At 40.7% G+C, this 13,231-nt stretch overlaps 1 protein-coding gene across 3 annotated transcripts in view; it reads left to right on the top strand.

The window, feature by feature from the left end:
- PTPRG (protein tyrosine phosphatase receptor type G) overlaps nucleotides 1-13,231 on the top strand; it is a 729,368-nt gene that overhangs the window by 677,882 nt on the left and 38,255 nt on the right. For all 3 annotated transcript variants that reach the window (XM_061197096.1, XM_061197097.1, XM_061197098.1), the window contains 2 exons: nucleotides 4,883-4,974; nucleotides 12,312-12,408. In XM_061197096.1, the coding sequence (XP_061053079.1) occupies nucleotides 4,883-4,974; nucleotides 12,312-12,408 (189 nt within the window). The remainder of the gene's footprint in view (nucleotides 1-4,882; nucleotides 4,975-12,311; nucleotides 12,409-13,231) is intronic.

Consider the following 13,231-nt stretch of genomic DNA (forward strand, 5'->3'; position numbering starts at 1 on the left):
CTGAGTTGCAGGCTAAAGACCCTACCACCAAGCGGCGTACTGGGCTGGGCCCTCTGCAGCGCCTCCCTGTGGTGGATGTTCAGGGATGCTTGGGTGCTGATATTTTCTTTCGAATTTCAAACCAAAAATTGCTAAGTTTTCCCCTTTTTGTTTATTTAATCTCTTGTTCCTTAAGATTAAGAGATAGCAACTTTGGCATGGGTGATTTCCCTCTAATGGCTCTGAGGATGTAAATACAACAGAGACATAACCACAGATTTGGGAAGCAACTTTTCTTTTTTTTTTTTTAATTGAAGCATAGTTGTTTTACAGTGTTGTGTTAGTTTCTGGTGTACAGCAAAGTGATTCAGATATATATATATATATGTATATTCTTTTATACATATATATATTCATTCTTTTTCTCATTCTTTTCCATTATGGTTTATTACAGGATATTGAATATAGTTCCCTGTGCTATACAGTAGGACCTTGTTTATCTGTTTTATATATAGTAGTGTGTATATGTTAATCCCAACCTCCTAATTTATCTCTCCCCCACTCCTTTCCCCCTTTGGTAACCATACCTTTGTTTTCTATGTCTGTGAGTCTGTTTCTGTTTTGTAAATAAGTTCATTTGTATCATATTTTAGATTCCACATATAAGTGATATCGTATGGTATTTGTCTTTCTCTTGCTGACTTACTTAGTATGATAATCTCTAGGTCCACCCATGTTGCTGCAAATGGCAAAATTTCATTCTTTTTATGGCTGAGTAGTATTCCATTGTGTGTGGATAAATAGATAGATAGATAGATAGAACATATCTTCTTTATGCATTCTTCTGTCGATGGACATTTAGGCTGTAGAAGCAACTTTTCTTCATGTTCACATGCATTTTTCTTTATTTCCTGCAGTTTTGCATTTGAGGTCAACATTAACCAGCTCTTTTTTTCCTCCTTGGATCTCTCACCTTCTTACTTTCTTCTCAGTAGACGTTCACCCTCTTCTAATGCTCTGCTTTTGATGAGAACAAACCAGAGACTAATTTCAGGCTTCATCAGAAGTAGTACATGAGGATGTTCTGTTGTGGACTGACCGAAATAAAAGGCCTCTTAAATGCCAAATTTAGTTCCAACCACAAAAGGCTAAAATCTTGGAACAAAGTATAAATGATATTATTTAATAACAACAGCCCACTTTTCTTGATCCTCAACTGACTATATCAAATATTTTATAATGGCGTGATTTAGTGGGAATAGTACTTATCCCATTTTCCCATTAATTTAAACCTTTGGTATCTGAAAGCTCTATATGTAAAAATATTGGCACAAAATTACACAGTAACATTTTACCAGATTAACCGAGATACTCTAATTCCTTGCTTTTCCTTGAAACTGTGCTCTGAGAATGAAGGCAGTGTGTCCCAGTGCATGCGAGCACAGGCTTTGGGCTTAATACACCAGCATTCAAATCTCAGCTCTGCCACTTAGTAATTGTGTCACTTCAGACAAGTTGCCTCAGTCTCCTTATATGTAACATGAAGATGACGACATCCTCTTTACCTAGTTCTTGCGAAGATAAGTGTATGAAAAGCATTCAGCACAGTCCCTGGCAATCAGTAAGGTCTCTCTTCACATTTATATCGACTCTTATCGTTAGACCATTTCACTATAGCATAATAATCCAACCTCTAACCTGGAGTCAGTGAAAACGTCTCTACTTTGATTCCAGCTCATCTTTTCCTTTTCTTTATGTTTCTTCCCCATCACCCCTGTGTCAGCAACATTTATATTCACCTGAGTCATCAAATCCATCCCTTTTATGGCACTCGTCGTCCTCACCGTGTCATAACACACTGTTCATGCTCTTACTTTCTTATGTTCATTATAACAAATGTTGCCCTTGGGCAGCCACCATCTCCCTAATATCTGGCTAAGTCCTAGGTGCTCACTAAATGCCTCTTCCAGTGGCTTCCCGTTCGCTGTGACCCAGACCACAGCTGTTCTCTCCCAGTCAGAGCACTCTTTGCCTTGTCTCTGTGGCCAGCTTCCACTGCCACACTCCAGGCTTCAGTTCATCTTTCTGAGCTTGTGTTCCCAACTATAAGATGAGCATGAGAATAGTACCTATCTCTTAGGGCTTTGGGGAGGAATGAGTACACGTTAATACATGTAAAGGGCACAGAAGGTGCCTGGTCCATAGTTAGTGCCACTAATAGCTGCTACATTTGTTAATGAAACTCAGATGTATAGGTGGAAATAACATTTTACAGATGGGTATCTTCTTATAACACAGGATCTCTCCAGATAAAAATGGAACAGATCAGGTCTATGATGCTGTCCTGATTGCTTGGCCTTCTGCTAGTTAATTTTATAATTATCTGGCTCATGTTGAGAGAAATTTAATCGAAAAACGATGTAAGAGGAAAACTATTAGGACTTCTAATTAGCTGTAGCCTTATATTCATCTTAATATTGAGGAAAAAAAGATTTACCGACCCCTCAGTTTCATTTATCTTGATTGAAAGACAAATAATGTATTATCTGGGCTGCTGATGGTGGTCACTACAGCGTGTGTGTGTGTGTGTGTGTGTGTGTGTGTGTGTGTGTGTGTGTGTGTGTGTATCTATCTGCCTGTCTGGTAGTTTTATGACGTTACTGGTGGTGCCTGGAAACCCAGAGGAGTATGATTAGACTTCTTTGGATAAAGAATCAAATTGAAGGCTACTGAGTCGTTAATTTCCATATACGATTATCATACTGAGCTCTGCTGGGTTTTGCTGCATCTAGCCGTGGAGGGAGCAGAGCAACTGATTTCTGGGAATGTGTGGCGTTAGCTTGGATAGTACAGTTGAGCACTTTGCAGGAAAAAATAATAAATTGTTAACCTAAAAGCATTTTTTTTAGCGACTTGAGCTGGGCTATGCCCTTTAAAACACCGTGGTATGTACCTTGCAGAGTAAAATACCTCTAAAGCTGATGTGTTTTTTCTTATTTTGAACTAGAGTCCATGTGCTTAATCATGGTACCATAAGTTTATTGGGAATCTCCAGTTCTAAACTATCACTGTTGAATAAATATTGCCCTCAGCCTATTATACTATTAACCCCACGTCACTCTACTCTTGGAAACAGCATTGTGTCTTCCATTTCAAAATAAATAGGAGAAAAGTGTTGCCTGCAGTCTGTAGGCTGGAGTGTTTGTGGGGCTAGGTTGTGACCCATCTTATTTATGTTGCCTCTTGTCTAAAGATGAGTTTATTCTTGGGTTAATCTTTTAGAGATGCTCCAATTTTGTACACGTTAGTCCTTCTCTCAACTTAAGGTCTTTTCTTTGCCACTTGCTCATTATTGTAGAATTTGCTTACTTCTAAACATTTTAAGTGAAGTGATCAGATAATTTGGGAAATTTTTCTTGAACTGTGCATTCTGCTAAATATTCTGGGGAAACATTTTGGCTCGGCTTACTTTGTTAATGCTGGTTACATCATTATGGGAGCTATAGATTTCTTGGGCGTGCAAAATGATTGCATATTCATGAACATCTTCAATCCTGAAATATTTGTAAATAACTTGGCAATTTTTTTCATAAGGTGGCCTATTAAAGTGATTAGGTCTTTAATTGTTCACACAGAAAGACTCTGTACGTACAGAGCACCCCCTATTTGATAAGTAACATTCCTCTGCTAAGCAGTTTGGATTATGAACGTTTATAAGTCACCTTAAACAAAGTATATGAGAGATGCTTTTTTCCGCTTTAGAATGATGGAAGTTTGAAAATGTCAATAGATGCAAAAAGCCACCCTAGAGCTTTGCTCTCTCGAAAGAAAGTAGAGAAGGAATGACATAGTCAATGTTAACTGTCACCAGATGAAGAGAAATCAGATTGTCAGGCCTGGATCTATAACATTCTTGCCAAAGTAGGACCTCATTTACACATACAGATCTTCATACCCTTTGCTAAGAAAAGCATCTGTGGCAGTTTAGATGTTTGTGCGTTTGCCAAAGATCTTTCACTCTGAATAAAGTAAATGTCATGTCTGTTGTTTATCTCAAATTCAGCAGAGTATTTTTAAAAGGAAATATTTGCGGGGGAGGGGCGCGGGAAGGAGGGAAAGAGGAGGTTGGGGAGCTCCAGTTAGCGGGGTGTGGCTGTGTTCCGGCAGTACTCAAGTAGCAGAGTGGATCTGGGTGAATCGGCTTAAAACACACTTGGGGCTCAGGAACTGAAAATGTCCTTTTGAAGTGACAACACTACAAATAAATTGCAATGTGGAGTCTTCCTGAATCTACACCTAGTCTGTCAACACCAAAAAAAGATCCAGTTAATTCCCTCAAACTGGTTATTTGGCATTGTGTAGACACAGCTGTCTTGAACGAAAATTGTGAACACTTAAACATAGATGGCATTGTACCCGAAGCCCGCTGGTACAGTGGCACCTGTCTGTAATTGTGTATAAAGATTGCTTAGACTTCAGAGATCAGACATAGGACTTAGTTGTTCCAACTTCAAGCTGGACCCCACTGAATAGCAAGGTTTTGAAAAACGTAGGGTGTGATAACATTTCTTAACAAATAAGTACCCTTGGTAAGCTCAGAATTTTAGTTAGGAGTATGATGTGGTGATTTAACTACGTAAGTTGCCTTGAATATAAAGAATAAAGGTAATAGTTTAAGACTGTTTTTAAAACCCTATGTAACCTAGCATTCAGGCATTCAGAATCATAATGAGACCCTAATGTCAAGTAAATCCAGAGACTTTTCTTGAAGACATCTATTTCAGGTGATACAATTACATCAGTCTTTGCAAAAATCAAATATCTGTCTTCAGTAATCCCTTATCAGTGTTATTTGTTTATGGAAGTATTCTTTGTGACTCTGAATATTGTTTTATTCCCACAGATGACATGGAAGCCATTCCTGTCAAACAGTTTGTTAAACACATCGGTGAGCTCTATTCTAATAACCAGCATGGGTTCTCCGAGGATTTTGAGGTATGTTTCAAAACCGGAAATTTGTTTCCTGAAAGCTAACTCTTATTTTACGGGCATTTTTGTAAGCTTGAAGTGAATGTGTTTCAAGCATAACAGAAGCAGTCACTGAGGAAAGTGGGGACTTGATTCTCTTTTTTCTTTTCCTTACACTTAGAGTTTTAACAGGCCCTCTTTTCCCAGTAAAAATGAGGTGAAAGGGGGTTGCTTGTGCACTTCTGTGAAAGAACAGACTTAGTGGCAGGAAAGAGGCAACCTCAGATTCTCTCTTCATCTGCATTCTAACTGGGACAGCAGTCATCATGCAAAGGACAGGGCTCCTCATTCCGTGTCACTTCTGGGATGTACAAGGTATAGCGGAGACGGCAGATGTGAAGTCTGAGGGATCTGAAGCTGGCTCCACCAGGAGTGATCTTTATTATCCTTGAGCCAGTCATTTCATTTCTGATCCCCGGTTCCCTCATTTTTAAAAATGGCACTGATGTCACCTCCAACCCTAACGATGTTGGAAAAAAACGAATGATTAACATCCTGTAAAGTGCTGGGTTAACTGTTAAGCCCATGCAAAGGTCGATTGTTGTTTTCGTGATTATTAATCCTTGGAGAGGAGACGTGGGTGAACGCAGCCTTCTGATTTTAAGAACTGGGATGTAGGAAACAAGGTAGAGAGCAGCGCGCACTACCCTGCCAGCTCTGGGTTCCGTGCCAGCTCAGCAATGACAGGGTGTCAATGAGGAGCTATTAAACAGACTGCCCTTTTCTTCACTGAGGCGCTTCACTAAGGCACATCTCTGGCAGCAAGAGTTGTGCCGAGGAGGCCAAGTTTTCATGGCAGCTCAGCTGTCTTCTAGCTTTGTGGGTAAGTCGATTCCTTTCTGTCTCGTTTCTGCTTTAAAATGAAATGATGATGATGGCACTAACCTGCCCACCTCTTTTCACGAAATTGGTTCTGGGGATCACATGGAATAATGGAAGGTAAGCCCTTTGAGATCGCCCGGGAGCTATACAGCTGGGAGGTGCAGTTATTTCGCATGGAGAAGGAGAGAGAAAAAGAGGACCAGAAGCCCCTGTCTCTATGCAAATTTGGAGTCCCCAAAGGCCATCCTAAAGGCAATTATGTTGACAACTTGTTTTAAATTAAGTCCTTCTCCTAGCTTTTTTGTTTTCGTTTTATTTCTTGAGCAGAAGCAAAGCAAAGGTGGTAGAGAGAAGGACCCCTCTGATTTATTCTGCAGTCATATGTTTCATGGAACGAACAAAAACACGTCAAGTGTTTAACACGGCTCTTAGATGCTGCCCCAGAAAAGGTGCCTGTCCAAGTACAAAGCACATGGTTTAAAGTCAAACGTTTTGTATTCATGAGGACAGCACATGTGTGTGGTGTTCAAGTGATTTAGTTCAATTGACTGTTGGCTGGATGACTGAGCAAGAATATTGAGGCATTTAACAATGTTGATGGTATTCGGGACAAACATTTATCCTCTAGAGACGAGAATTTGATCAGGATGATCAAATGCAACTCCAGTTTCTCAATTATTTATGATTTGAGGCCCCAGTGCTATTCATCACAGCTGGTTTTGACACCATTTAATTATTCAAAATAATCAGCTACACCTCTGTAAACTTGATCTGACTCAAAATGGGCTTTGCTGCATCAAAATCACGCCTGTTAACAAATCCTGGGCATCTGCACCCTATTTCTATCCTAAAAAGAAAACTGTGGCTAGAAGCTTTTGTCGCCTATATTGAACTCTCTAGCTTAAGTATTATTCTGGTAGTTTCAGGATTGGAACAGGGAGGGCGGGGAGGAGGGAGGCTTTGTTCTACTGTTGTTATTTCACAGTCTGTCCTGGTTTGAAAGGTTTCAAATCGGGGCTCTTCAGACTAGGAAGAACATCCTTTCTCCCTCAAAGAATAGTAAGACAGCCATGTAAAGGGGGAAATGAGACATAGAAAAGCTCACTAACATTACTGTCATCATCTAATTTAGGGGGAATTTGAAGTATTTTGAAACAGTAGTAGTACTCCTTTTGGGTAGCTCTGCTAGAAAGGAAAATGGTAACAGGCTCTATAAGAAGCGATCAAGGCTGTTTTTATAAACAAGAGATAGTAATAGGCTGTAAAAAGGAGGTCAGGATGAGAGATTTTGTGTAATTTAACAACAATAAAACAAAACCCTCATATTAAGAGAGTGGTAACCTCAACCTCAGATTTCTTTTATGTGGAATAACGACGGCCGGCATCTACTTGGCACGGTTGTCTGGATCATTTCGCTCGTTGCTCAGAAATACCCCATGAGGTGCGTGCTATTTTATCATCCCTATTTTGCAGATGAGGAAAGTTACCCATGAGAAAACTGAGGCAGTGGGTGATTCAGTTACGAAGTGGCAGCAATAGGGTTTAAGACCAAGGCTTTCTGACTCAAGCCCACATGTTTAACCTTGATGCCCTCCAGACTCTCATCGAAGTAGTGTCCTGTAATGAGCTGAAGTCAAAGGAGAGAGAACCAAGATTATCAGTGATTGTCTAAAACTGATCATGCAGCTGATGGGCCAGTGAGTTCCTTGGCAAAAAAAGGTTGGGGGGGAAGCAGTCAAAATAAGGAGCCTCCCGCCCCCCACCCCCCCGCAAGAGTACTGGGAGCCCAGTACATGATCTTTATGGGCTAGAGCCTTCCCAGAGGGCTGAGAATCTGACTTATAAAAATCTTATATAACCTCTGAATAGAGGCCTAAAATTAGTCAAAGAACTAATGTTAAGATCATAGAGGAAACCACTGAACAGTGAATATTTGCCCATTAAGAGGAGTTAAAGCAACTCATTGTGCAGTTACTGAGTACCTAGCATCCTCTGAGTACCTACTATTCTCCACAGGTACTGAGTACCTACTATTCTCCACAGGTACTGAGTACCTACATGGTATAAGGCACACAGATGAATTGGACAGAGAGCTTGCCCTCAGGGAGTTCAGCCTGATGGGGGAAGACTAGAGTATACACAGCTAAAGTAGAAAGAGGGCAAAGCAAAATAAGTGCTAATACAGAAATGAAGTTCTGAGAGCGAAGGAGAAAGGCTCCTATGTATTTTGATTGGGTATTTCTGCAGAAGTTCTATTTGCCCCATCTTGATTTCAAATCTTGGAGGGAAATGGAAAAAAACAAAGGTGGTGAAAAGCTGTCATATGTTCAGAACTTCGCTGCTTGGAGGAGAATGAGAAATGATTCACTGGTAATTTTGAGTCTTTGTTTAGAGGTGATGCTGGAAGCAAGCTTTTGGTCCTTGTCAGATAAATTTTGGAGGCCGTTAAAAGCTGGGGACATTATACCTCTAGCAGATTTTGCAGTCACTGGAAATAACGTCAATCCTTATGCCAGGATAGTGTTCAGTGACTGTTCCCTTGGCTACCTTAGCTGACTACCACCTCACTCTTCCCCGGCCTCCCCAGTCATAATCCAGGAGGCTTCCAGAGGCGCGATGCTAGCATATAATCTTTCAAGATCAGGGGAGCTCCAAGGCCCTGTGGGTCAACAGAATTAATAGGCAGGGGTCAGGAGCATCACAGGTTTAAAGGCTGAGTGCAGAGATGAGGCCAGAGGTCCAATATCCCTTGACAAGATCCTTTGGGGGATCAGGTCTGTTACAATTAACTCCAGCTGAGCTAAATTTGGGCCAGTTGCTCATCTTAAATCAAGAGAACAAAGCTTTGTTCACCTGAGCTCATGCGCCAAGGGACCAGTGGCCACAATCGCTTTACGTAAGATGCAGAGTTCTCGTGTTGCCGATGACACATACCAAGAGTTCCTGACAGAGGCGGAAAGCTGCAGAAAGAACGCTGCCTGCAGGATGGCAGAAAAAGGCCCTGTCGAGTTTCCGGAGCATCGGTGACAAAATGCCAGTGTGGGTCTTAAATGTCCCACAGGAAAACATTTTAAACCCTTATCATGAAAAACATCATAGTTGGTTAAGTTGAGGTTTTTATAAAGAGTGAGAAAAAACGTGCGTTAGCCAAATTTCACAGATCGTACAGGAAAAATAATTCTATTTTATAGACCAGCTGCAGGATGATAGACACTGTGATGTATTCTCCAAAGATGCGTTGGTTTTCTGGAGGGGAAGGCAGTCATTTTGGATAAAGACATATGGATTCGGATGGGGGAGAGAAGGACTGGCATTCTTAGCAAGGAAAATGGCAGTGAAGCACAGAGCAGGAGGTCATACGGTCTGTTCAAGGGGCATAGAGTTAAAACTGTGTGGCATTGGGAAGGGAGTGGGTGGAAAATAGGATGGGACCTTGAAAGCCTGGCTAAGCAATCTGGCATCTCTCTAGAGGTGTCTGAGTGAGAGAACAGCAAAGTCAAAGCGGCGTTTGAAGAAAATCAGGGCGGCAGCAGTTTGTAGCCTGAGCGGAGGAGAGTAGAGGTAGGAAGATGAGTGTGGCCAGTACCTGGCGAGGGCCAGCTCTGAGTCCGACACTAAACAAAGCACTGAGCTGTGGTCATGACTTAACTTTGTGTACAACAGTCCCCTGAACACAGTTGTGGGCTGCCTGAACTCAGGCACTAAGAATGTTATACACACTCGGTCTAACACTTGGTCACCAGGTCCAAAATATTTCCTTCTCAGCTTGCTTCACTGTGAAGCTGAGTAATCTGAAAGATTTCTAGACCTGTTCTGGTTGGCTTATTTTTTTCAATTTGAGCTACCGAATGGGAGGACAGTAGGTCACCATGTGCCCTTTGGACAGCCTTTCACATCCACAACTCCAGGCAGGAGGTGATGTAGTCTGTATCATCTCCCAAGAATTCTGTGTCTGTCAGCTTTTAGTGGTTTTGTTTGTTCGTTTTTTTAAGTTATACTTTATTTTAAATCTCTTGTTCTCAGTTGGCTCTTTTCTGTGATCGTGTGCCTGTTCCTTCGCAGAATATTCATTTTGAGAATACCAGCTCTGTTATAGAGACAGTAAAGTACAAACAAGCTTAAATCTTAAACTTTTTATCAGGGTGCTGAACAGGTAACTTTACTATACACACTCTATCGGCCAGTGTCACTTCAAAAGGTTTTAACACCTATTAAAATCACATTAACTTTGAAATGCCAGTTCTGATGGAGAAAAGCCACTCCAGGATCAGATGATATTATCAGCATCTAAATGAGTCAGGCAGTACTGCAAGGAATTACAGATGACATTATTATCCACAGGACAAAATCAGAAGGCCATAGGCAAACCCCTTGGGTTCTCATAAAATCAGATTTAACATTATTTATGACTATCCTTTGTTTTCTGTCATTCATATAACTGGAAAAGTGAAATAGAGGCAACGGATCAGACCAAGAGTTTTAGATAACACACAGTTTGATTGGCCACATTGAATGGCTGCTTTAAACAGTAGAGACAGCTGCTCCCACGCAGCCTTGGTCAATTGCATTAGACTGTAATAGAGGCCCCACCTCAGTCCATAGTGTGTGGTCAGAGCCACACAATGAGAAAAAAATATCAATAAACAAAGCGAATCTCGAACTAAAGTACTAAAGAACTAAAGTACACAAGATATCTGAGCAGCTCAGCCCTGAAGAGGTACATGCCAAAGGTAGGACCTTCAAAACCCAGAAACCAAAGCATGTCAGCTTATTTCACGGATTTGTGTACAGATTGAACTAATGTCTTCCAGAATACAAATCCATTTTCAAAGGTTTTCTGGCCCTGAAACTATTCAGAAGAACACACGTCAGGCTTTCAAGGCAGTTCTAAAAGGCAAATATTCTGAGTATGGCTAGCGTTGCTTCTGTTCTTGGAGATGTTAAGATTATCAGACTCATTCCATTGTGCTCACATTTTATTATCTATTTTAGAGAAAAGAGCCAAAGGCAGCCTTAAGGCCCTTTAAACCAGCATTTGCCAAACTGTAGGTTATAAACCATTTTAGATAGAATAGCAAGTATCAGAGTTTATCACATTTAGTAAAAGTAAGAAAAGATAAAGAATTGTCATGAAACGCACACTTTCCCCAGAGAGGTGTGTTGGATTAATGCCTGTGGGTCTTCTTTTTTTTCTTTGCTTCCTTCCTTCCTTCCTTCCTTCCTTCCTTTCCTTCTTTCCTTCTTCCTTCCTTCCTTCCCTCCCTCCCTCCCTCCCTTCCTTCCACTGGGAATGCCTACAATTATGAAAAATTGAATATATATCCTCCAGGAATCGGGTGTCCATGAATATGGTTTCTTTGAATAGTTAGTGACCCATTGTTTTTATACCTTAGTTAAGTTCTTTGATCACAGTGAGTTCCTCCTAAGTACTCTGCAAATATGAAGGACAGCCAGTTCCTTGTTTCATTATGCGTGATGTAAATGCTGTGGAAATCATCCATAATTGCTATGCAACTCCTTTGTGAAGAAAAGTCTGCACGCTCGTAAACTCTGTTACATCTGTTACGTGTAAAACATTTCTCCTGATCATCTTGTGTCACTTTGTCCCTGCTCTTTGCCGCAGCTGTGCGCTGCTAATGACTTCCCTTATTAGTTCGCGCCAGTGCAGTCTTGGGTTTGAAGCACACAGTGTAGAAAAATGTGGCTTTTTAGCAATCTTGTATCAGGCTAATGGATGATGTTTCTATCCATGGCAAAGGCGACCGGAGAGGAGAGTTGCTTCTCCCACTGCTGTTTTTCTAAAGAAGGATAATGTAAATAAATTCAGAGTTAACAAATAACGCATCAGAGCCATATATATTTGACCCAGATATGACAACTGTTTGTTTAAGTTCTATTAGTGTCATTTCAGGGCTGAGTACAGTCAATTTGTAGTCTGTTAGTTACAAAACGAGGCTGTAAGGACTATAATATAAGCATACTGCAAATCATGGTGGAGATTATTCTTCTGCCTGGAATATTCCTGTTCATCCTTTAAGGCCCGGGTGAATCATCTCCTGTCTAAAGCCTTCCTCTGTGTTCCCATCAGTTTCTTCAGGCCTCTTTTCTACTAATCACATTTGACTGTCATCATCCTTTTACATGTTGTTCTCAGCCATCCGACTGCGACATATTCAAAAGGAGATACTATTTTGTAATCCCCGTGCCTAGGTCAAAATCTGGAATAAAGTAGATAATTGATGAATTAGTAAAGAATGAAATCCTTTTATTTTGTTCACATCCTTCATACGTTTGTTATTAATATGTCAGTAATCATTTCTGAAGTTGAGTTTGGGGAGGTAACGGTGGCCTGTGGCTGGGAAGTGTGTAAATACTCTGTGCTTTTGGATGTAAATAGTTCCTTTCTTTCTACGACCTTGTTGTTAAACATCTAAAGCGTGTCTAAAAATCTTTGAAATCTCATTGTTTGTTTTCTTCTCTAGGAGGTCCAGCGCTGTACAGCTGATATGAACATCACTGCAGAACATTCTAATCATCCAGACAACAAGCACAAAAACAGATACATCAACATTTTAGCATGTGAGTAATAAACTTTAAACTATCTTCAACTGCGGGGAAATGAAATCTTCCTGCTGGGTATAAGCTGAAAGGCAAGCAATCAGAATCAGGATGCCAAGAGAAAATTACACTTGCAAGTTAACCTCTCATTAGCCCATCTTCAACAGTGTGGAAGAAGAAGTGGGGACATTCTCTGCCCGCTGAGTCTTTCACGAAGCTGTCAGATCTCTGCTTAATAATCAGGTGATCGAAGGAAATGTTCTGAGCTTTACTGTTTTTACATGAAGTGATTTCATATCCGATGCTGGGAACCAAAATGTAATGTCATGTCGCTATCTTGACATTGTTCTTAACCAGTGAGAGCCAAGTCTTTTAACACAAATGGAAACACTGGGAACTGAATCAAGGAAGTTGACTTTCAAAGCAGTCTCTCTAAGATTAGGTAATTAGTTTATACCAGTCCTTGTGGCCCATGTGCTTAGTCCTGTCCAAAACATTTCCAGGGTCAAGAATACCCTGGAAGTTCAGGACGCAAACAAATAAGTGTTCTTCTTACAGAGCCTCAAGGAATACCCTAAGAGGACAGGCTACTTCTGTGGCTAGAAGGCCACTTTTTGTAGACATTGTGGCTTGGGTCACTGGCTGAAAATATACACTTCTGTATTAAGGGCAGGGGCACAGATGTTTATGGTTAACATACACTATGGTAAAGAACACAGTACTTGCAATTTTATGTAATAGCCCATTTAAATTGGACCACTTAAATCTGCACACTACTATAGATAGTTTTTTTAAATAATACTTTAGTGAGATGTAATTCACATACCATATAAAATTCACCCAT

Source organism: Eubalaena glacialis, chromosome 7 (assembly GCF_028564815.1).
Source record: "Eubalaena glacialis isolate mEubGla1 chromosome 7, mEubGla1.1.hap2.+ XY, whole genome shotgun sequence".
NCBI classification, from domain to species: Eukaryota; Metazoa; Chordata; class Mammalia; order Artiodactyla; family Balaenidae; genus Eubalaena; species Eubalaena glacialis.